The sequence below is a fragment of the Nerophis lumbriciformis genome, linkage group LG03, assembly GCF_033978685.3.
Source record: "Nerophis lumbriciformis linkage group LG03, RoL_Nlum_v2.1, whole genome shotgun sequence".
NCBI lineage: Eukaryota > Metazoa > Chordata > Actinopteri > Syngnathiformes > Syngnathidae > Nerophis > Nerophis lumbriciformis.
In genome coordinates, this window is record NC_084550.2 from 29,969,337 (window position 1) to 29,995,402 (window position 26,066).

General features: G+C 39.0%; 1 protein-coding gene across 2 annotated transcripts; it reads left to right on the forward strand.

The window, feature by feature from the left end:
- On the forward strand, nt 1-26,066 carry LOC133582706 (tRNA selenocysteine 1-associated protein 1-like). 2 transcript variants are annotated; one of them, XR_009812570.2, is made up of 9 exons: nt 1-211; nt 7,331-7,428; nt 7,541-7,640; nt 12,209-12,261; nt 13,898-14,026; nt 14,398-14,514; nt 16,991-17,252; nt 21,109-21,187; nt 23,940-24,016. XR_009812570.2 is itself a non-coding variant. In XM_061936742.1 (9 exons), the coding sequence occupies exons 1-9, from the start codon at nt 176-178 to the stop codon at nt 24,074-24,076; spliced, it is 984 nt and encodes a 327-aa protein (XP_061792726.1). In that variant the 5' UTR covers nt 1-175; the 3' UTR covers nt 24,077-26,066. The 2 variants fall into 2 exon arrangements, 1 of the variants encoding a protein (XP_061792726.1); XM_061936742.1 differs by having other exon boundaries at nt 21,136-21,187; nt 23,940-26,066.

The window sequence follows — 26,066 nt, forward strand, 5'->3', positions numbered from 1 at the left end:
ATGTAGGCTGTCACCAACGAAGAAGAATACTAGCGGAAGTGTAAAAAAGGGCAAATAAAGCACTGGTCTATTTGCGCCGCGTCAACTTTAAAAGATTAATTTTTAAAAGAACATTTCATTTCATTTGTCACACTACCAAACCTTTCTTCGCCTCGGCCCCGACCCCTGCTACAAGATGGTTAACCGGCAAACAAGTCTGTGGATGGGTGATGTATGTTCCCTGTTAGCTAGCATGCTCACATCATTCATACTTCAAACTTCAGCAATTTCACATTCATTGCATACAAAGACCGTCTTTTCACAGACACCATAGTGGACTTAACTTTGGGGCTTTATCGTCACTCATAATTCAGCTACTTGCGTGTTATGCCCGCCGCTTCATGAAGACGCATCAGTCCTTCACTAATAATCTGACATTCCCCCGCGAGCCCAAAGAAGGGACAAGCGGTATATAATGGATGGATGGATTACTGTCATCAAATGTACTAAATATTGCATTCTCAATCACAATCTTTTTCCAGCCAGGGTCGCATAGAAGAACTATTGAAGGCTGCGGGGCCACTTCCATTAGCTTAGCTTTGTGAGTAACACAGCAAAGTCAACGTAATGATGCCTTAAATCAAGCATTTTCAAAGCTGAAAATACCTAAATGAATAAGAAATATCCAAAATACAGTAGGATTGGCCGCTATACGGGACCAAAACAATTAGGCCGCGCTGTTCAGTATCCTTGCCACTGATTGGCTCAGCCTCAGGAATGTTCAGTATCCTTGCCACTGATTGGCTCAGCCTCACGAAGCACGACTAACATTAAAATGACAACTTTTTTTTAGCTGATGTTGCATCACAGAGTCATATATGACACATGTTAACTGTTGGCATGCTAAGGTTAGAATTTAAGTTTGGCTCGCACATTTCTGCGTTTAGTTTTTTGTGTCTTGTTCTACCCTAACTGTGTTTATTTTCACTTGAGAATGTGTCTTGTTCTACCCTAGCTGTGTTTCTTTTCTCTTGAGAATGTGTCTTGTTCTACCCTAGCTGTGTTTCTTTTCTCTTGAGAATGTGTCTTGTTCTTACCTAACCGACAGGAGTTTTTGTGTAAAAGTAGACAGTTTTATGTCGTCCACAGCTCCTTTACCACATGGGGTCCCCCAGGGCTCAATCCTTGCCCCAATTTTATTTGCGCTTTACCTTCTCCCCCTTGGTTCTATTTTTAGGAAGTACAGTATTGCATTTCATTTTTATGCCGATGATTGCCAGATTTATTTTCCCATGGCACAAAATAACACGGTTCAACGTCTTATTGACTGCCTGCACGACATCAAAGTCTGGCTTTCAGCTAACTTCCTGAGCCTAAATGAAGATAAAACATAAGTTATGTTGTTCGGTCCAAGTCGCTCTCCCTCCCCCAACGTTGACCTCGGCACTCTGACCCCGTATCTCAGCGACTCTGTCACAAACCTGGGGGTAAAGTTTGACTCAGATTTTAAATTCGAAAAACAAATCAGCAGCGTCGTTCAAAAAAGCTTTTATCAATTACGCCAAATAGCGAAAGTGAAACCGCTTCTATCAAGACATGATCTTGAGAAATTAATCCACGCCTTTATCTCGACTCGTCTTGATTATTGTAATGCCCTGTATGTAGGCATTAGCCAGGCCTCCCTCGCCCGCCTGCAGCTCGTGCAGAACTCTGCTGCTCGTCTGCTAACACAGACCCGCAGACGTGAGCACATCACCCCTATTTTAGCGTCCCTTCACTGGCTCCCTGTGCGTTACCGAATCAATTTTAAACTCCTTTTATTTGTTTTTAAATGTCTAAACAACCTCGCGCCAACCTATCTCTCCGACCTCCTTCAGCCTTACTGCCCCACCCGATCCTTAAGATCAGCCGATCAGCTGCTGTTGACGGTCCCTGACACTAGGCTGAAGCTTAGAGGTGACAGAGCTTTCGCCGTTGCTGCTCCCAAGCTCTGGAACGACCTACCCCTGAGTGTTAGACAAGCCTCCTCTCTTCCTGTTTTTAAATCTCTCTTAAAAACATACTTTTATTCCATGGCTTTTAACACTGAGTGATATCCATCCTGCAATGGCGCCCCATAATACACCTGCTGTGATCCTGTTTTTATGTTTTTATGTTTTTATTAATTCTATTTTAATTATTTATTTTTTATCGTGTTCTGTTTGTGTTGTGTTGTGTTTGCTCGGTACTCGTTTTATCTTTTAACCTGTTCATTGTACAGCACTTTGGCTACCCCTGTGGTAAATTTTAAATGTGCTTTATAAATAAAGTTGATTTGATTTGATTTGATTTGTTCTACCCTAGCTGGGTTTATTTCTCTTGAGAATGTGTCTTGTTCTACCTTAGCTGTGTTTATTTTCTCTTGAGAATGTGTCTTGTTCTACCCTTGCTGTGTTTCTTTTCTTTTGAGAATGTGTCTTGTTCTACCCTAGCTGGGTTTATTTCTCTTGAGAATGTGTCTTGTTCTACCCTAGCTGTGTTTCTTTTCTCTTGAGAATGTGTCTTGTTCTACCCTAGCTGGGTTTATTTTCTCTTGAGAATGTGTCTTGTTCTACCCTAGCTGGGTTTATTTCTCTTGAGAATATGTCTTGTTCTACCCTAGCTGTGTTTCTTTTCTCTTGAGAATGTGTCTTGTTCTACCCTAGCTGGGTTTATTTCTCTTGAGAATGTGTCTTGTTCTACCCTTGCTGGGTTTATTTCTCTTGAGAATGTGTCTTGTTCTACCCTAGCTGTGTTTCTTTTCTCTTGAGGATGTGTCTTGTTCTACCCTAGCTGGGTTTATTTCTCTTGAGACTGTGTCTTGTTCTACCCTAGCTGTGTTTCTTTTCTCTTGAGAATGTGTCTTGTTCTACCCTAGCTGGGTTTATTTCTCTTGAGAATGTGTCTTGTTCTACCCTAGCTGGATTTATTTCTCTTGAGAATGTGTCTTGTTCTACCCTAGCTGGGTTTATTTCTCTTGAGAATGTGTCTTGTTCTACCTTAGCTGTGTTTATTTTCTCTTGAGAATGTGTCTTGTTCTACCCTTGCTGGGTTTATTTCTCTTGAGAATGTGTCTTGTTCTACCCTAGCTGTGTTTCTTTTCTCTTGAGATTGTGTCTTGTTCTACCCTTGCTGTGTTTATTTTCTCTTGAGAATGTGTCTTGTTCTACCCTAGCTGGGTTTATTTCTCTTGAGAATGTGTCTTGTTCTACCCTAGCTGGGTTTATTTCTCTTGAGAATGTGTCTTGTTCTACCCTAGCTGTGTTTCTTTTCTCTTGAGAATGTGTCTTGTTCTACCCTAGCTGGGTTTATTTCTCTTGAGAATGTGTCTTGTTCTACCCTAGCTGTGTTTATTTTCTCTTGAGAATGTGTCTTGTTCTACCCTAGCTGTGTTTATTTTCTCTTGAAAATGTGTCTTGTTCTACCCCTAGCTGGGTTTCTTTTCTCTTGAGAATGTGTCTTGTTCTACCCGAGCTGTGTTTATTTCTCTTGAGAATGTGTCTTGTTCTACCCGAGCTGTGTTTATTTCTCTTGAGAATGTGTCTTGTTCTACCCCTAGCTGGGTTTATTTCTCTTGAGAATGTGTCTTGTTCTACCTTAGCTGTGTTTATTTTCTCTTGAGAATGTGTCTTGTTCTACCCTAGCTGGGTTTCTTTTCTCTTGAGAATGTGTCTTGTTCTACCATAGCTATGTTTCATTTCTCTTGAGAATGTGTCTTGTTCTACCCCTAGCTGGGTTTATTTCTCTTGAGAATGTGTCTTGTTCTACCTTAGCTGTGTTTATTTTCTCTTGAGAATGTGTCTTGTTCTACCTTAGCTGGGTTTATTTCTCTTGAGAATGTGTCTTGTTCTACCCTAGCTGTGTTTATTTTCTCTTGAGAATGTGTCTTGTTCTACCCTAGCTGTGTTTATTTTCTCTTGAGAATGTGTCTTGTTCTACCCTAGCTGTGTTTATTTTCTCTTGAGAATGTGTCTTGTTCTACCCTAGCTGTGTTTCTTTTCTCTTGAGAATGTGTCTTGTTCTACCCTAGCTGGGTTTATTTCTCTTGAGCATGTGTCTTGTTCTACCTTAGCTGTGTTTATTTTCTCTTGAGAATGTGTCTTGTTCTACCCTTGCTGTGTTTCTTTTCTCTTGAGAATGTGTCTTGTTCTACCCTAGCTGGGTTTATTTCTCTTGAGAATGTGTCTTGTTCTACCCTAGCTGTGTTTCTTTTCTCTTGAGATTGTGTCTTGTTCTACCCTTGCTGTGTTTCTTTTCTCTTGAGAATGTGTCTTGTTCTACCCTAGCTGGGTTTATTTCTCTTGAGAATGTGTCTTGTTCTACCCTAGCTGGGTTTATTTCTCTTGAGAATGTGTCTTGTTCTACCCTAGCTGTGTTTCTTTTCTCTTGAGAATGTGTCTTGTTCTACCCTAGCTGGGTTTATTTCTCTTGAGAATGTGTCTTTTTCTACCCCTAGCTGTGTTTATTTTCTCTTGAGAATGTGTCTTGTTCTACCCTAGCTGTGTTTATTTTCTCTTGAGAATGTGTCTTGTTCTACCCCTAGCTGGGTTTATTTCTCTTGAGTATGTGTCTTGTTCTACCTTAGCTGTGTTTATTTTCTCTTGAGAATGTGTCTTGTTCTACCCTAGCTGGGTTTCTTTTCTCTTGAGAATGTGTCTTGTTCTACCATAGCTATGTTTCATTTCTCTTGAGAATGTGTCTTGTTCTACCCCTAGCTGGGTTTATTTCTCTTGAGAATGTGTCTTGTTCTACCTTAGCTGTGTTTATTTTCTCTTGAGAATGTGTCTTGTTCTACCCTAGCTGTGTTTATTTTCTCTTGAGAATGTGTCTTTTTCTACCCCTAGCTGGGTTTCTTTTCTCTTGAGAATGTGTCTTGTTCTACCCGAGCTGTGTTTATTTCTCTTGAGAATGTGTCTTGTTCTACCCCTAGCTGGGTTTATTTCTCTTGAGAATGTGTCTTGTTCTACCTTAGCTGTGTTTATTTTCTCTTGAGAATGTGGCTTGTTCTACCCTAGCTGGGTTTCTTTTCTCTTGAGAATGTGTCTTGTTCTACCATAGCTATGTTTCATTTCTCTTGAGAATGTGTCTTGTTCTACCCCTAGCTGGGTTTATTTCTCTTGAGAATGTGTCTTGTTCTACCTTAGCTGGGTTTATTTCTCTTGAGAATGTGTCTTGTTCTACCCTAGCTGTGTTTATTTTCTCTTGAGAATGTGTCTTGTTCTACCCTAGCTGTGTTTATTTTCTCTTGAGAATGTGTCTTGTTCTACCCTAGCTGTGTTTATTTTCTCTTGAGAATGTGTCTTGTTCTACCCTAGCTGTGTTTATTTTCTCTTGAGAATGTGTCTTGTTCTACCCTAGCTGTGTTTATTTTCACTTGAGAATGTGTCGCGGGCCAATTAAAAAAAAAAAGGAAAAAGAAGTATCTGCCAACTGTGCTTTGGACACCCTGTTAAAGGGGAACATTATCACAATTTCAGAAGGGTTAAAACCATTAAAAATCAGTTCCCAGTGGCTTATTTTATTTTTCGAAGTTTTTTTCAAAATTTTACACATCACGCAATATCCCTAAAAAAAGCTTCAAAGTGCCTGATTTTAACCATCGTTATATACACTCGTCCATTTTCCTGTGACGTGACGTCACATAGTGATACCAACACAAACAAACATGGCGCATAGAACAGCAAGCTATAGCGACATTAGCTCGGATTCAGACTCGGATTTCAGCGGCTTAAGCGATTCAACAGATCACGCATGTATTGAAACGGATGGTTGTAGTGTGGAGGCAGGTAGCGAAAACGAAATTGAAGAAGAAACTGAAGGTATTGAGCCATATCGGTTTGAACCGTATGCAAGCGAAACCGACGAAAACGACACGACAGCCAGCGACACGGGAGAAAGCGAGGACGAATTCGGCGATCGCCTTCTAACCAACGATTGGTATGTGTTTGTTTGGCATTAAAGGAAACTAACAACTATGAACTAGGTTTACAGCATATGAAATACTTTTGGCAACAACATGCACTTTGAGAGTGCAGACAGCCCAATTGTCATCAATTAATATATTCTGTAGACACACCCTCATCCGCGCTCTTTTCCTGAAAGCTGATCCGTCCAGTTTTGGAGTTGTCATCAGGCCAGGGAAGCTAGGGTCGATATTCTTCTCTTGATCATCTTCGGTGGCATAAGGGACGGTGTGAGCCAAGACATCCAGGGGGTTTAGCTCGCTCGTCTGCGGGAACAAACTTCCGCCATTGCTTGCCATGCTACCGAGGTCCTTTGTCCCTGAATTGCTCACACACTCCGGCAGATTCAATGGGGGTCTGGCGGCAGATTTCTTTGACTTTATCGTTGGAAATGCATCTGCTTTGAGTGTCGCAGGATATCCACACATTCTTGCCATCTCTGTCGTAGCATAGCTTTCGTCGGTAAAGTGTGCGGAACAAACGTCCAATTTCTTGCCACTTTCGCATATTTGGGCCACTGGTGCAACTTGAATCCGTCCCTGTTCGTGTTGTTACACCCTCCGACAACACACCGACGAGGCATTATGTCTCCAAGGTACGGAAAACACTCGAAAAAACGGAAAATAACAGAACTGATTTGACTCGGTGTTTGAGAAAATGGCGGATTGCTTCCCGATGTGACGTCACGTTGTGACGTCATCGCTCCGAGAGCGAATATTAGAAAGGCGTTTAATTCGCCAAGATTCACCCATTTAGAGTTCGGAAATTGGTTAAAAAAAATATATGGTCTTTTTTCTGCAACATCAAGGTATATATTGACACTTACATAGGTCTGGTGATAATGTTCACCTTTAAACATAGCTAACTGGGGAAAAAGTGCGCACCTGTCCTTTTCGTACCGATGAATACTTCTTGTTATGATTGATACAATGTTTGTACATGTGTTTAGTTGGAGCAATACATGGATGAATACTTCTTATTATGATAAATGATAAATGATAAATGGGTTGTACTTGTATAGCGCTTTTCTACCTTCAAGGTACTCAAAGCGCTTTGACACTACTTCCACATTTACCCATTCACACACACATTCACACACTGATGGAGGGAGCTGCCATGCAAGGCGCTACCAGCACCCATCAGGAGCAAGGGTGAAGTGTCTTGCTCAGGACACAACGGACATGACGAGGTTGGTACTAGGTGGGGATTGAACCAGGGACCCTCGGGTCGCGCACGGCCACTCTTCCACTGCGCCACGCCGTCCGTGATTGATACAATACTTGTACATGTGTTTAGTTGGAGCAATACATGGATGAATACTTCTTGTTATGATTGATACAATACTTGTACATGTCTCTCACTGTGTTTAGTTGGAGCAATACATGGATGAAAACTTCGTCAGGCAGGCCTTCCTTGCTATGGGAGAGTCGCCGTCTGGAGTCAGAATAATTGCTCACAAGATAACGGGGTAGGATTCCTTGCTTGGCCCCTTCTGTTGTCAAGCTGTGTGGAAGTGTAAACATTGACTGTGCATGAAGTACTTTCTGTTCTACGTTTTTTTCAACTGTCACGTTTTTCAGCGGTTCTGCCGGATACTGCTTTGTGGAGCTGGCAGATGAAGCAAGTGTTGATAGCTGCATCCAAAAACTCAATGGAAAAGGGATTCCTGGATCAAACCCGGTCAGTCATTGTTTACTTCTGACTTGTTAGTACAATCTTCAATAGAATACTGATTTCATGTCCAATAAGTGTATCTGACCTTCCTTGGGTTTATTCAACCTAATTATTCATTTCCAGAGAGCTAAGGACCGAGGGGCCGGACTTCTCCCTTCACTATTACTCTTTTTGTGTCAAAGCTCCAGATCATGAACACATAGTATTGTCTTATTCTTATTCCACAGTATTGTCTTATTCTTATTCCACTTTCAAAATGTTTGGTTCATTCGTGACAGGCGTATTCCTAAATAATCCCACATTTATTGGAATTCCACATTTTCCAGGACATTTTTTTACGTTCCAAATGATTGGGCAATTTTTTTAACTTTCACATTTCCACGAAATTTGCATGTTCCCTGCTAATATTAGTCAATTGCTAGCATACCAATGTTAGCATGTTCGCAAGATAGTATGCTAGCTTTTTTTAAGCTATTGTTTCAGGTATAACCCTCAGAGTCAGATATTTTGGTATTAGATGCATACTTATTGGTAGCATGCTAACATTAGCATGAAATATTTACCTCAGCCATATAATTTGGTACTTGACAGTATGTCATATTTTCTGTTACATTATGCTACCTGGCCAGCATGCTAACTGTTAGCCTTTCAGTTCAGATCCGGCTTCAGAATTCACACGCAATTTCTACTGAAATTGCAATTTCTAGTTTAGTATACTGTTTGTATTGATGACAAGCAGCGTGCTCTGCAGTGGATGTTTGACTTTTATATTGATGACAAGCAGCGTGCTCTGCAGTGGACTTTTGTGCGTATATTTTGTTGTACAGTTATGGCATTTGGAGGAAAAAAACCTCTACAGTATAAAACAGGAGTGATCTGCTGTTTTTAAAGACCCTGTTAAAGACTTCTGGTGTTTTTATGGAATCTGCTGCCAAAATGTTAGTCTGTTCCAAGTTTTTTCAACTGAACTTGCAAGGCCGTCTGATTCCATTCTTAGGCTGCTTTTGGCTGTTCACATCCCGCTGATGCTTCTTGTATTGTGTTGACATTTATTCTTCTTTTGTCAAATTATCAACAGCTTGTTCGACATTTGTTTATTACAAATATTTACCACTAATTTAAGCATATTTGAACATTTCAAATGACGGTTATTGTGACCAAAATAGGGTATTGTCAAATGTGCTGAAAAAGTACACACACTAGAATAAATAGACACGCTGTTAGAAAAGCCACTATTTTGCATATTTTGTGTTTCTTTAGCTTCACTGAAACCTTTTTAGTTTTAGCATCTGTTTTAAAGGGGAGCATTATCACCAGACCTATGTAAGCGTCAATATATACCTTGATGTTGCAGAAAAAAGACCATATATTTTTTTAACCGATTTCCGAACTCCAAATGGGTGAATTTTGGCGAATTAAACGCCTTTCTATTATTCGCTCTCGGAGCGATGACGTCACATCGGGAAGCAATCCGCCATTTTCTCACTTTGGTCGGTGTGTGTTGTCGGAGGGTGTAACAACACGAACAGGGACGGATTCAAGTTGCACCAGTGGCCCAAAGATGCGAAAGTGGCAAGAAATTGGACGAAATTTGTTCAAAATACGAGGGTGTGGGGAAAGCCGACGAAATGGTCAGTCGTTTGTTCCGCACACTTTACCGACGAAAGCTATGCTACGACAGAGATGGCAACCGTCCCTTATGCCACCGAAGATGATCAAGAGAAGAATATTGACCCTAGCTTCCCTGGCCTGCTGACATCAACTCCAAAACTGGACAGATCAGCTTTCAGGAAAAGAGAGCGGATGAGGGTATGTCTACAGAATATATTAATTGATGAAAACTTTATTCAATACTTGCGGTTTTACGTACATTTTTATACATAAACTGTGTTTACCAATAATTTAGCTTAAAAACATTACAACACTTAAAAACAAACACATACCAATCGTTGGTTGGAAGGCGATCGCCGAATTCGTCCTCGCTTTCTCCCGTGTTGCTGGCTGTCGTGTCGTTTTCGTCGGTTTTGCTTGCATACGGTTCATACCGATATGGCTCAATAGCTTCAACACACCGACGAGGCATGATGTCTCCAAGGTACGAAAAACAGTCGAAAAAACGGAAAATAACAGAGCTGATTTGATTCGGTGTTTGTAATGTGATTGAGAAAATGGCGGATTGCTTCCCGATGACGTCATTGCTCCGAGAGCGAATAATAGAAAGGCGTTTAATTCGCCAAAATTCACCCATTTAGAGTTCGGAAATCGGTTAAAAAAATATATGGTCTTTTTTCTGCAACATCAAGGTATATATTGACGCTTACATAGGTCTTTTGATAATGTTCCCCTTTAAGCCGCTGAAATCCGAGTCTGAATCCGAGCTAATGTCGCTATATCTTGCTGTTCTACCCGCCATGTTTGTTTGTGTTGGCATCACTGTGTGACGTCACAGCAAAATGGACGGGTGTATATAACGATGGTTAAAAGCAGGCACTTTGAAGCTTTTTTTAGGGATATTGCGTGATGGGTAAAATTTTGAATTTTTTTTCGAAAAATAAAATAAGCCCCTGGGAACTGATTTTTAATGATTTTAACCCTTCTGAAATTGTGATAATGTTCCCCTTTAATGGCTAAGCTTTTATTTTTGTAAATGTTGGTTTGTACTATAGCACTTTAAAGGAGAACTGCACTTTTTTACAATGTTGCCTATCGTTCACAATGATTATGAAAGACGTGACGACAGATGCATTTTTAAAAAATGAATTGTGTTGGCCCTGTGATGACGTGGTGACTTGTCCAGGGTGTACCCCGCCTTCCGCTCGAATGCAGCTGAGATAGGCTGCAGCGACCCTGAAAGGGACAAGCGGTAGTGAATGGATGGATGGAATTGTAAATATGAAATAAACATATACACAATGGGAGGTCCTCTATTCCGCCCATAAAAGGACAGAAGATGTCTGAGTAGGTATTCTGACAAGTTGGTACACTTTGACAGCCATTTAGGACCCCAAACTGAGGAGAAGGAGACAAAAAGGGCTTGTTCTCACCCTCCTGCACTCCCACCCCGTTCCTTCGCCAGGATTATGAGTCATTTTTCATCTAAAGGGGAATATATGAACATACTAGCAGTAATGACAGCAGCAGTAAGTGATGTTTTATCATGTTTGTTGGCTCTCAGGAAGTCCGCAGTGAGTAATAATCAGTGGTGAAGAAAAAAAAAAGCGAACTTTGTGATGCGTTTTTGAAATGATTGCGCCTCATATGCTTAAAATGATGAAAATAGGTCAATATTAAATGTTACTACATTACATGTATACTTAAATCATGTATATAAAACCTTAATGGAGGTGTTTGCATGTTTTTTCAAAGGCTTTATAGGTGGAATAGAGCCATTCCTAAAGGCTCCATTGTTAGCTGACTTTTGATTGCATTTATTTAATATTTAGAATGAAAAAAAACATTTGTTCAGCGGTCCTTAAACGCATCGTAAAAACATCTCCGTCTTCAGTACAGAAGAGCACCGCTTGTAGGTTTAATGTGCACAATGAAATATCTTAGTTGCTCAAACAATGTGTTTATATACGTTTATATGTCATTTATTCATGAGGAAAGACCTTAATGTTGTTTTTATGTTAACATTTAAGCTAGCGAGCTGGTGCCAGTTCGTCTGTGAGTTTATCAAAGTGCTGTACTCAATGACGGTTTCATTTAGTGGGGAGTTTTACCATGGCCATAATATTTACCGTTTATTGTTACATCCCTAGCAAAAGATAATGAAACACCAATTAAGCATCAGTGTCTGTTGCTGTGTTTGCGGCCAAGAGTAGACTAAAGGGCAGGGCACTAAGTTTATGATTGATTTTACAATGATTACATCCTTATTTTTATTCTGACAAAATATTTATTTTTCGTTTTTGTCAATGTTTACAAACTCAGGAAAGAAGTCACTGGCTTTCAGGGCAGAAAGCAAAGGAGTTAAATGATAGTAGTTTTTACTTAGTAGTTATTGTGGACTGTTGACTTGGTTGTGCTTAAACAGCTGTATGGAAAACATGTTGTGCTTAATCAGCTGTATGGAATACATGTTGTGCTTAAACAGCTGTATGGAATACATGTTGTGCTTAAACAGCTGTATGGAATACAAGAGAATAAGAAGTTAGATGAAATACTGTCTTGATATTGTTCCACTGTCAATAATACATTTAAAAATTGCAGTTTGGAATCAGCATCATTAAATATTTGTGGGAATCCCCTTATTATGATGCTAATAATTGCAGGTGTACTGTTACAATTACAGGTGGTATATTTGAACATGTAATAAATATATAGTTTTACAAATGTGGCCCGGGAGTTAAATGTAATGGCACTTGGTGGTGCAAAAATGTAGCGCTACTGAAATACTGTTGCTGTGGACCGGCCTGTATCTGTTGTACTTTGTTTGGAGAGTCTAACTGAGGAGGTATGTAAAGCCAAATAAGCATAATAACATCTCTCATGGTTCCCAGCAATATCAGAGTTATACTACAGGCCTTTGCTGTGTGTGTGTGTGCTTAACTGCTTTCTCTTCTCTTTAACAGCCTAGGAATTTTAAACTCAATTTTGCCTCCCATAACAAGCGCTCAGACGCAGGGTAAGTTCAACTTATGAGTCAAGTGCCAATAATCAACTACTTAGAAATATAGGTAACAGTTCCAGTCCAAAATGCACATACAGTACACTCCTCACTATGTTGAATGACTTCATATATTATTTCAACGCTTCTTCTTCCATGAAGTAATGTACAGTGGGGACAATTTAGTAATGATAACAATGTACAGTGGGGACAATGAAGTAATGATAACACAATGTACAGTGGGGACAATGAAGTAATGATAACAATGTACAGTGGGGACAATGAAGTAATGATAACACAATGTACAGTGGGGACAATGAAGTAATGATAACACAATGTACAGTGGGGACAATGAAGTAATGATAACAATGTACAGTGGGGACAATGAAGTAATGATAACACAATGTACAGCGAGGACAATGAAGTAATTATAACACAATGTACAGTGGGGACCATGAAGTAATGATAACAATGTACAGTGGGGACAATGAAGTAATGATAACAATGTACAGCGGGGACAATGAAGTAATGATAACACAATGTACAGTGGGGACAATGAAGTAATGATAACAATGTACAGTGGGGACAATACGCAGATTTTGTAAGTTCATCCTCTCACCACAGTGCTACTCAATTATTTTCAGTTAGAAGAAAACATTTGCCCCCCCAACTCTCCGCCGGGCCTATAAATAGTATAATGTGTCTATAGAATTGTTGTAAGCACACCTCTGCATTACACTGTATCCCAATTAACATTGTTTTTAGTCTGTAACAGAAAATATTTAAGATGCTTCCATTCACCTAAAAATGGAAAAAAGTAAATCACTCGTTATTTAAGCTGTAAACATTTGGATGGATGGCATTTGATAGTGAAAAATAAAATGAAGTAAAGTCAATAAATAATGACACGCCGCAGCAAAACCACAGAAAATATTCCAAAAGGCAAGACTAAAAGCACAGGCTTATATAGTGATTGCAAACAACACCACAGTTGACATACTTCACACAAAAGTCATCATTTCTCCCTATTTGTTGCTCCAAAGCTAATGAAGATTTTGGCAAAGTGAGTTTTTTTTTGGTGTGTGTGTATTTTGTGACATATATTCAGCCAGCGTGAGTGTGTCACTAAACAAGGCCTGAATATAGCGCCAATACGGCCGCAAATAAGCCCCAAAATGATACTTTGACGAAATAAAAGCATGTTTTATTGTAAGTTTATGAGCTGGAGTATCCTTAGAAGTATATTTCGACTATATTTTGGTTGAGTTTGTCAGGAAAAGTAACGGCAGAAGGACTGGATGGCATGCTTCCTCGGTAAGAAACATGGCGCCTGGTTGACTTGTCTTCTCAAGTTCACTGGGTGCTAGGAAGTCACTTTTCAAATGTTGTGTTCGGGACACTGAAAATAAAAATGTTTTTGCCGGACCTCACGCTATCACTAAAAGTTTTTATGCATGTTAACTAACCCAAAGATGCGATCTAAGTGAGAGAATAATAATAATAATAAAGAAAGCAATTTCAATAGCAAACATGACATTTCTGGACTGTTGAAAGCTTCCAAAATCATCACACATAGTTCCACCACACTGATATCAACATAGTCAATACCATGCAGCATATAAAAGTCCTATTAATTGCCCTCCTCTTCTCTCAGGCTTGAGTTCTCAGTGTTTGTGGGTGACTTGCCCTCTGACGCAAATGACTACCAGCTCCACCAAATCTTTAAGAAGTATTCCTCCTGCAAGGGAGCCAAAGTGGTCACTGACCAGTATGGCTACTCCAGGTATGGAAGCTTAGAGTTGTACCTAACATATGTGTATCAAGGCTTGCCAAGTGTGATAAACAATAATGTTTCTGTAGTTACTGGATATGCAAAAGGACATTGACAATTTTCTACATTTACATTCGCTAGAAGCCTGAAGAAATGTTTTCTTGTTTTCCGCTAAAACTATTGTTTTTCCCATATAGGCTAAGCCAGAGCAACTCACAATTCAAGTGATGCTACCTGATGTTTAAAGTAAAAGCACAAGTTTCAGTTCTACCATAATAATACCCATCTATATATATTTATTTCTCAATATAAGCTGCTATCAAATGCCTAGTAAGGATTATGCTGTGGTACGGCGAGGCAGTCTGACATTTCTTTGTCTGCAGAGGTTACGGCTTTGTCAATTTTGGTGAGGAAAGTGAGCAGAAGAAGGCAATCGAGGAGTGCCAGGGCACAACTCTTGGGGGGAAAGCACTCACTCTCAGCATTGCTTTGGCCAAAAGGTAAGATTATATGTGTGCTTTTTCATTCATGCTTATTCAACCAAAATAACAATTGATGTGGCATTTGAAGAATAACCTTAGTATTCTGTATACTTACCACATTTGATTTGAAATGAACAACTCTTTTGTAAAGTTTGTCTGTGACCCCAGAGATTGGCCTGGTGGTGGCTTTTAGTCTTAAAGATGTGGAGTGTTTAAGCAGGATATGTAAAAACACCTGTAAATGCTCTCATAAATCATTGTCCAGTTGCACCAAACAGCAGAGATTGCATACTGTACAACCTACTCCCTAGGGCCTATCAATATATATCGCCATGGACACGTAATCGTTATCAATTAAAAATGCGTTTGATAAAACGTTAGATACCATACCATACCATACCATACCATACCAACTTTATTTATAAAGCCCTTTAAAAACAAGCACAGTTGAAAAACAAAGGGCTGTACACCCCAAAGAAATAGAGGCAAAGGACAGACTAAAAAATAACATTTAAAACAGAAATAAACATACACATTTAAAAAGCAAATATAAATTACCCTAAGAACAGTTTGTTAGATAAAAACCATTTCAAAGAGTTAAAAGATGACTTTTTCCCTTCTTCGTCGGAAGAAACCGGAAGTTGCATGTAGAAAGGCACTCGCTCTTTGGTAACCAAGCAACGCAGGAAGTGGTCACTGATCAGTGGGAGTGACTGTCACGTTGTTGATTCTTTGCATGGAGCGAAAATAGAAAGTATAACTGAAGAAATTGTGGATAAAATAAATACCTCAACAGTATGGCAGTTTTTTTTTATTTTTAAAAAGGACCATAGTCCAATCCAATCCACTTTATTTATATAGCACATTTAAACAACAAAATGTTTCCAAAGTGCTGCACAACAATATTAAACACAATTAAAAACAGTATAAAATAAATATGATTATAAACAATTTTAAAGGGTAAAACCAATTAAAACAGTAAATAGAAATCAAAATTTTAAAACACAGAGGACAACAGAGGACCACACAACTCACGTAGTGTTAAAAGCCAAAGAATAAAAGTGGGTCTTAAGACGAGACTTAAAACACTCCACTGTGGGAGCAGTTTGAACATGGAGGGGCAGAATGTTCCAGAGCTTAGGGCCGACCACAGAGAAGGCCCTGTCTCCCCTGGTTTTAAGTCTCGTCTTGGACACCACGAGCTGGAGCTGGCTCTCGGACCTCTGAGCGTGCGCAGGATTGTAAGTTTGGATGAGGTCCGAGATATAATGAGGTACCAGTCCATGTAAAGTTTTAAAAACAAACAGCAAGGTTTTAAAATCAATTCTAAAATGAACAGGGAGCCATTGCAAACTCTCAAGGATTGGGGTTATATGCTGGCGTCTTCTGGCACCTGTTAAAAGTCCTGGACTAACTGCAACCGGGAGAGAGCTTTTTGGCTAATGCCAGCATAAAGTGCATTGCAGTAGTCCAGGCGACTTGAAATAAAAGCATGCACTACTTGTTCAAAAAGGTTAAAAGATAAAAACGGTTTTACCTTTGCTAAAAGACGAAGATGATAAAAACACGATTTTAAAACGCCATTGACTTGTTTGTCAAGTTTAAAATCGCTGTCTATAGTGACGCCAAGGTTGGTGACTTGTCAGACCAATGTGGTCTGTAAATAATGCTGGAATACCACACCAGCTGCACTCACTCTTTAGAGCACAGCTGTATCTTTTTTGCCCTAAACCTGCAGAAAATACTTTTTCTCTGCTTTCTGTATGTCTACATTTTCAGACGTTGAACTACTTTGTTACACTTTCTTAAGCATTTCTTACATATTCCTTAATTTTGCACCTTCATTTTAATAGGCTATTGTTAAGTGTTCAATGTGATTTACAATTGTGTTTACATTGAGTGTTTTCCATGCTTGTGTTGACATTTCCTTTCTGCCTTGATAGCTGAGGGGATTATAATCAGAGTCATTTTCTATATCGCACAGAGACAAACCCGCGATATAACCAGTATATCCATATATCGCCCAGCTTCTTCTTTCATTACAGCACGTCCCCTAAACGTTAAAACACCGTGAATGAGCACAACACCGAGGAGTTCTTAGTTTCTCTTCTCACTCCATGCAAAGAATCAACTGCGAGACAACAAGATGGCGCAACCAAACTGATAGTTGATACTGTTGGCATTACTCCCACTGATCACTTCCTTCGTTGCTCGGTAATTGATATTGTTTACAAGTCTATCACGATATATACTGGTATAGTTTTATCTCCCAACCTTAGTCAGAACTCATTAGATAGTTATCCATCAATTATTAAGTTAAAATCTGATTTTATAATCGGCCCTGAAACTTAACCGCAATGATGGCCCTGATGAAGCTTTGCCAACCACTTTACTTTAGATCTTGAGTTTCCAACCCATCCATAGGAAGAGAGAACTTGAGAACTTTTCTTGCCAATTGGGTGTACCTGAATAATACCACTCATTTGTTTTGCAGCCAGAAGACACTAGACACCAGAAACCTGACTCAGAATTACCAGAGCAATTACATCCAAACTCCATACAGTGGTATGGGGCAAGGTTACTACTCTCAGTGGGGCGGTTATGGTCAGTACAGCGGCTACAACAATGGCGGTTACAACGGGGGATACAACTACAACTACGGGCCCTACGGATACCCTCCACACAGCCACATGATGCCGCCGCCTCCTCCTCTGGGGATGCCACCCACATCTGCTGACATGACAGGGGGTGTAGAGGTTGGTGACTTGCAGTTACAATGCTGCTTAAATGAAAAGCTAACAATGCATTTGTACTGTATAGGCCAGGCACGGTCAAACTAGGGCCTGCTGGCCAAGTTTTCAAAAACTACAAATATCCAAGCAGTTAAAGACTGAATATGTACAATTGACTTCATCCACGGTACGGCAAAAGGGGAACCAGGACAGCAGGTCAATGTGGGGTGGTTTCATCATCAACCTTAAACCATGAGATGCCCAGGATGGTAGCTACTGGGAACAAGCCTTCGGGACTACTGTGCTTCGGTGTTCGTATTAGGCGCAGTATGACCGTGATGGCAAGTGGACTAAAGTACAACGGTGAGTCGCAATTGTCGCACAATGCTTAACCATATCGGTGGAAATACAACATTGTACACATGGCAACACGTTCACGCCGATGCAAAAACAAGGGAAACTCGACAAGAAGTACATGTGCTGGTCGTTCAGACGGCACATGATTCCATGAGGGGAAAACATTTATGGCGCTACCCTTTTTTATTCTGGACAATGCTGGATTTCAGAACATGCCTCGTTGAAAGGAATGTCATTTATTTAAAACGAAAAAAGGCATTATTTTTTGCATTGGAAAAAAATATAGAACTGTGACACTTAAAGTAGCAGTAGAGTGGAAAAACTATATTGAAGCTATTATCATATATATGTAATATAGGACTTCCAAAGTAAATGATATGATCAAAATAGTATCATTCTCATGAAGATTCCCCAGTCATTTTGAGAGCTAATGAGCTAGCCATTGTTGGCGGGGGACTCCCAACGACCTCACCACGTGTTCATTATTTCATCAGACACCTATTTCAATGCTCAATCAGTTACATTTACTTGCATCAACAATAGAAATATACTGCAACACAATCACCAAGCTCTTTGGATTACGTGAAGGCAAGAGTTACATTACTCAAAATCATTTTCTTTTGAAGCTCATACAGCAGGTCATCAGGTTCAGTAATGCTTACTACATTTCACTCTGATCTATGTGAAGCATTGCTGTTCAAATAAGCATCATCATACAACAGCTGTTCTAATGTTCAGGAGGCGTTAATAAGCATTCTAAGATCATCTCTACGTGTGAACACTTCATGAGTTGTTCAAATAAGCATCATCATACAACAGGAGGCGTTAATAAGCATTCTAAGATCATCTCTACGTGTGAATAGTTCATGAGTTTTTCAAATAAGCATCATCATACAACAGGTGTTCTAATGTTCAGGAGGCGTTAATAAGCATTCTAAGATCATCTCTATGTGTGAACACTTCATGAGTTGTTCAAAAGGCACAAGCTATTTTAAGAGATTAGTGAATCTAAAATGGTCCAAATCACAACAATGTCACGTCATGGCGTGACGTAGGAACCACAGATCCCTTCCCCATCAACAACAATACAAATCATGCAGACTTGGCGAGGGCCAACAACAATTACTTTGTGAAAAATTATCATCCATAAACTTATATTGTTGAACCTGAATATAAGGAGGATGATCTACAAGTTTTAGAAGCTGTGTGCTAAACAAATCCAGCTTTAGTGAAACACTATAGCATCATGTAGCAGTGTTGCTAAGTGCTGAACAAGGAATACAAACATATTTAAACAATATCTTACTGTACGATGTCTGCTCTCACTGTGATGACTGATAAGATGTTCATATCTTTCTGTTAATATCAAAAATTCATCATGATGCACACAAAGGGTTAACAAGGAAAAGTCTCTCTGTAGACACTGTCTTTGGTTTTGTGTGTTTGTTGTCACAGATGAACAACTGCTAGATTTATGGCTCAATCCTCCTATTATGCAGATGAGAGGCAATGTAGAATAACTTTGATGTTGAAGCAGCAGGACTCACAGTAAAGCAGCAGAGCACTACTGAGCTGTGTTATCAGTCTGCTACCGAGCTGTGTTATCAGTCTGCTACCGAGCTGTGTTATCAGTCTGCTACCGAGCTGTGTTATCAGTCTGCTACCGAGCTGTGTTATCAGTCTGCTACCGAGCTGTGTTATCAGTCTGCTACCGAGCTGTGTTATCAGTCTGCTACTGAGCTGTGTTATCAGTCTGCTACTGAGCTGTGTTATCAGTCTGCTACCGAGCTGTGTTATCAGTCTGCTACCGAGCTGTGTTATCAGTCTGCTACCGAGCTGTGTTATCAGTCTGCTACCGAGCTGTGTTATCAGTCTGCTACCGAGCTGTGTTATCAGTCTGCTACCGAGCTGTGTTATCAGTCTGCTACTGAGCTGTGTTATCAGTCTGCTACTGAGCTGTGTTATCAGTCTGCTACTGAGCTGTGTTATCAGTCTGCTACTGAGCTTTGCTATCAGTCTGCTACTGAGCTTTGCTATCAGTCTGCTACTGAGCTGTGTTATCAGTCTGCTACTGAGCTGTTATCAATCTGCTACTGAGCTGTGTTACCAGTCTGCTACTGAGCTGTGTTATCAACTTGCTACTGAGCTGTGTTATCAGTCTGCTACAGAGCTGTGTTATCAGTCTGCCACTGAGCTGTGTTATCAACTTGCTACTGAGCTGTGTTATCAGTCTGCTACTGAGCTGTGTTATCAATCTGCTACTGAGCTGTTATCAATCTGCTACTAAGCTGTGTTATCAATCTGCTACTGAGCTGTGTTATCAACCTGCTACTGAGCTGTGTTATCAACCTGCTACTGAGCTGTGTTATCAACCTGCTACTGAGCTGTTATCAACCTGCTACTGAGCTGTTATCAACCTGCTACTGAGCTGTGTTATCAACCTGCTACTGAGCTGTTATCAACCTGCTACTGAGCTGTGTTATCAACCTGCTACTGAGCTGTGTTATCAACCTGCTACTGAGCTGTGTTATCAACCTGCTACTGAGCTGTGTTATCAGTCTGCTACTGAGCTGTGTTATCAATCTGCTACTGAGCTGTGTTATCAATCTGCTACTGAGCTGTGTTATCAATCTGCCGCCAAAAAGTAGTTTGTTTGCGTTAGCGATTATAATAACAACATGGCTAATATTTGGTTAAGGATATGTATACAGGGTATTGTTGTGGGCGGAATAGAGAGCCCCCATAGACAAACTATTTATGTATTTATTTACAGCTCAAAAAGAAAAACGTGTCATATAGTTATGGTGAATGATAGACCGCACATTTCTCTCCAATGTTTGCAGTTTTTCCCTGTATGACTGATCTAATAACATGGTCAGAATGCAGAAGCGTTACTCCAGTGACGTCAATCTCCGGAATATTCCAAATGAATTTGTGGCATTTTCTGATGTTGAGACATAGTTTGCGGATTGTAAGCACAACTGGATATGTTTAATGGATACAATGAAAGACAATCAGTCAACTTGTTTTTCCACTCTACTGCTACTTGAACTATTGAATCGTATTGAAGCTTTCATTTTTGGTGTTGTTGCACCACTAATGTGCACTAATTGCTTTGTAAGTAGAAAAGTTTGCACGGTGAAGCAAATTCCTCTACAAGAAACAAGACAAATATGAATAATGGCTGCCAGCCTAGACAAAAGTCCACTTTCTAGTGGAGGTTTGTACATTTGGAAGGTGCTATGCAGTACTGTATATCAAACATGACTGTGTCCTTATTAACATGTTCATCAAATCACAAAGGGGTGTAATGTTAATGGAAGTGTAACTTCTTTAAAAAGTTGCCGTTAAATCAGCATTTAGGTGGCAACAATGAATAATGTCAGCTCGAGTTGATGCTAAGAACAACGTCTGACAATAGAACTTTCAAGTGGCTTGAAATATATCAAATACTTTGTACTGTGCAGTACTAAGACAGCTAGGTTCTGTCCTTGCTCATTCACACATGTTGCATCTTCCTCAGGTGTGGTAAATGTTGCATCTTCCTCAGGTGAGCCATGAAGACACAGGAGATGGAAATGGAGAGGGGGAGGATGCAGAAGGTAATCCGCCAACATTATGCAAGACATCAATGCTTGAGCTCATTTATTGATCCTTCAAAACAACTGTTTTCTATTTCAAATGATGCATATTGTAATAAGACCCTCTCTTAGGAGGAAATATACTTGTAATAAGACCCTCTCATAGGAGGAAATATACTTGTAATAAGACCCTCTCTTAGGAGGAAATATACTTGTAATAAGACCCTCTCTTAGGAGGAAATATACTTGTTATAAGACCCTCTCTTAGGAGGAAATATACTTGTAATAAGACCCTCTCATAGGAGGAAATATACTTGTAATAAGACCCTCTCTTAGGAGGAAATATACTTGTAATAAGACCCTCTCTTAGGAGGAAATATACTTGTAATAAGACCCTCTCTTAGGAGGAAATATACTTGTAATAAGACCCTCTCTTAGGAGGAAATATACTTGTAATAAGACCCTCTCTTAGGAGGAAATATACTTGTAATAAGACCCTCTCTTAGGAGGAAATATACTTGTAATAAGACCCTCTCTTAGGAGGAAATATACTTGTAATAAGACCCTCTCTTAGGAGGAAATATACTTGTAATAAGACCCTCTCTTAGGAGGAAATATACTTGTAATAAGACCCTCTCTTAGGAGGAAATATACTTGTAATAAGACCCTCTCTTAGGAGGAAATATACTTGTAATAAGACCCTCTCTTAGGAGGAACTATACTTGTAATAAAACCCTCTCTTAGGAGGAAATATACTTGTAATAAGACCCTCTCTTAGGAGGAAATATACTTGTAATAAGACCCTCTCTTAGGAGGAAATATACTTGTAATTAGACCCTCTCTTAGGAGGAACTATACTTGTAATAAGACCCTCTCTTAGGAGGAAATATACTTGTAATAAGACCCTCTCTTAGGAGGAAGTATACTTGTAATAAGACCCTCTCTTAGGAGGAAATATACTTGTAATTAGACCCTCTCTTAGGAGGAAATATACTTAAAGTAAAGTTAAAGTTAAAGTACCAATGATTGTCACACACACACTAGGTGTGGCGAAATTATTCTCTGCATTTGACCCATCACCCTTGATCACCCCCTGGGAGGTGAGGGGAGCAGTGGGCAGCAGCGGTGGCTGCGCCCGGGAATCATTTTGGTGATTTAACCCCCAATTCCAACCCTTGATGCTGAGTGCCAAGCAGGGAGGTAATGGGTCCCATTTTTATAGTCTTTGGTATGACTCGGCCGGGATTTGAACTCCCAACCTACCGATCTCAGGACGGACACTCTAACCACTAGGCCACTGAGTAGGTAATAAGACCCTCTCTTAGGAGGAAATATACTTGTAATAAGACCCTCTCTTAGGAGGAAATATACTTGTAATAAGACCCTCTCTTAGGAGGAAATATACTTGTAATAAGACCCTCTCTTAGGAGGAAATATAATTGTAATAAGACCCTCTCTTAGGAGGAAATATACTTGTAATAAGACCCTCTCTTAGGAGGAAATATACTTGTAATAAAACCCTCTCTTAGGAGGAAATATACTTGTAATAAGACCCTCTCTTAGGAGGAAATATACTTGTAATAAGACCCTCTCATAGGAGGAAATATACTTGTAATAAGACCCTCTCTTAGGAGGAAATATACTTGTAATAAGACCCTCTCTTAGGAGGAAATATACTTGTAATAAGACCCTCTCTTAGGAGGAAATATACTTGTAATAAGACCCTCTCTTAGGAGGAAATATACTTGTAATAAGACCCTCTCTTAGGAGGAAATATACTTGTAATAAGACCCTCTCTTAGGAGGAAATATACTTGTAATAAGACTCTCTCTTAGGAGGAAATATACTTGTAATAAGACCCTCTCTTAGGAGGAACTATACTTGTAATAAGACCCTCTCTTAGGAGGAAATATACTTGTAATAAGACCCTCTCTTAGGAGGAAATATACTTGTAATAAGACCCTCTCTTAGGAGGAAATATACTTGTAATTAGACCCTCTCTTAGGAGGAAATATACTTGTAATAAGACCCTCTCTTAGGAGGAAATATACTTGTAATAAGACCCTCTCTTAGGAGGAAATATACTTGTAATAAGACCCTCTCTTAGGAGGAAATATACTTGTAATAAGACCCTCTCTTAGGAGGAAATATAATTGTAATAAGACCCTCTCTTAGGAGGAAATATACTTGTAATAAAACCCTCTCTTAGGAGGAAATATACTTGTAATAAGACCCTCTCTTAGGAGGAAATATACTTGTAATAAGACCCTCTCATAGGAGGAAATATACTTGTAATAAGACCCTCTCTTAGGAGGAAATATACTTGTAATAAGACCCTCTCTTAGGAGGAAATATACTTGTAATAAGACCCTCTCTTAGGAGGGCTGACTTTTCCCAGATTATTTAGTTGAACATGATGAGAGGTGACTAGTACTAAACAGGAGTAGACATGAGAGGTGACTAGTACTAAACAGGAGTAGTTTTAAGTGAGGTGTAATATGTTTTAAGTGAGGTGTAATATGTTTTAAGTGAGGTGTAATATGTTTTAAGTCAGGGGTTTTAAGTCAGGGGATTAAAATGCATGAGAATGTTTTATATTCTGAACGTTATTTTTAACACTGATTACCAGCGGAATTATTCGTGATTTATCGTGTTAAGCAATGTCAGCTAAGAATGATCTGAGAGCCAGCTGCAGACATCAAAAGAGCCACATCTGGCTCTAGAGCCATAGGTTCCCTAGCCCTGTTTTAAGTGATGTGTAAATGTGTTGCAGTGGCAGTGGAAGAATGTGATGTGGAGCAGTGGAACAAAGACTTTATGCAGCGTAGTGAAGAGCTCTACAACGCCATGATGGACTGTCACTGGGAACCACTGGACTCTTTTGACTCCGCCATACCACTCTTAAGTTGATCAATTCACTTCCTCATTGGCAGTTAAGTCTGAGAGAACTCTCCTCACCACCTTGCTACTCAAGTTCAGTCAACAGCAAACATTGTTTTGAAATGAAATGATTACCGTATATTACCAAATAGTAGCCCGGCTGTTTTGTTTCACAAAATCGATTTTGGAGACAGGCGTTTAAAAGAAGCAGGCTGCTTTTATTTATTTTTGCACCAGGCCATTATTTGGTTACAATGGTTACTGTCCAGTATTTTTTTTTCGTACAAAAAACTTTAAATGTAAAAGCTATTGTAAACATACAAAGAAGAGATCAACATGAGGTAGGCTATCAAAAGACAAGAGATCAACATGGCAGTAGTGCAACAATTGTCAAATAGAATACCAATACTAAAAATAAACTTTTTAAATAAAGCAGCCTACCGGGAAAAATTAAATTATGATACCAAGTACTCAAGTATAAAGCCCACCATCAAAACAGAACAATAATACTGTCACTTAAATAAAATAAAGGCTACAGTACTTCAAGTTTTAAATAAAGCAGCATACAGGAAAAATAAAATGATGGTACCAAGTACTCTATAAAACCATCAAAACAATAATACTGCAACCCCAGTAGCATTTTAATCTAAATTATGCAAATAACAGCCCATGGGCAGCTATTAGGACATGGGTGGTTATTAGGAAGAGGCGGTTAATTCACAAAATGGGGTCAGCGGCTATTAGGACATGGGCGGTTATTTGCCCAAGGGCGTTTATTTGGTAATATACGGTATTCAATCTAATGGGGGGGTGTTTTTAACTTGGGTTGCTCCAAACACCACTCGCATGTGTGGACACTTTCCAAACACCACTCGCATGTGTGGACACTTTCTAAACACCACTAGCATGTGTGGACACTTTCTAAAGCAACCCTACAACGCCTAGAAATATGTCTATATATACATATATGTATGTATATCATGTGTATATATATATATGTATATATATATATATATATATATATATATAGTACAGGCCAAAAGTTTGGACACACCTCCTCATTCAATGTGTTTTCTTTTTTTTCATGACTATTTACATTGTAGATTGTCACATCACAACTATGAATGAACACATGAGGAGTTATGTACTTAACACAAAAAAAGGTGAAATAACTGAAAACATGAGGTAGTCACCTGAAATAGTCTTCACTTCACAGGTGTGCTTGAAGCTCATGGAGAGAATGCCAAAAGTGTGCAAAGCAGTAATCAGAGCAAAGGGTGGCTATTTTGAAGAAACTAGAATATAAAACATGTTTTCAGTTATTTCACCTTCTTTTGTTAAGTACATAACTCCACATGTGTTCATTCATAGTTTTGATGTGACAATCTACAATGTAAATAGTCATGGAAATAAAGAAAACATTGAATGAGGAGAAGGTGTGTCCAAACTTTTGGCCTGTAGTGTATGTATACATACATATATACATATGTACAGTATATGTGCGTGTATATATATATATATGTATATGTATATATATATATATATATATATGTATGTGTATGTATATGTATGTATATATATATGTATGTATATATATATGTATGTATATATATATATATGTATATATATATATATATATGTATATATATATATATGTATATATGTATGTATATATATATATGTATATATATATGTATGTATATATATGTACACACACACACACACACTCACACACACATTTGCAATCAAAGTGAATTTGGAGTCCCTTGGTCTGTTTTTCAAAATAAAAAAATAAAATGTTGGTATATTTGTATTCCACAGTGAGATTGAACATTGTATATAATACAATATTAAACATGATTGTATATAATACAATATTATACATGATTGTATATAATACAATATTATACATGATTGTATATAATACAATATTATACATGATTGTATATAATACAATATTATACATGATTGTATATAATACAATATCGTACATGAGGTATGTGGACATTTATCTTCTTGA

Coding starts and splice junctions, on each gene's coding strand:
- LOC133582706 (XM_061936742.1), top strand. CDS start 176: ATGGTTAACCGGCAAACAAGTCTGTGGATGGGTGAT. Junction 212..7,330: donor CAAGTCTGTGGATGGGTGAT/GTATGTTCCCTG, acceptor CACTGTGTTTAG/TTGGAGCAATACATGGATGA. Junction 12,262..13,897: donor AACAAGCGCTCAGACGCAGG/GTAAGTTCAACT, acceptor CTCTTCTCTCAG/GCTTGAGTTCTCAGTGTTTG.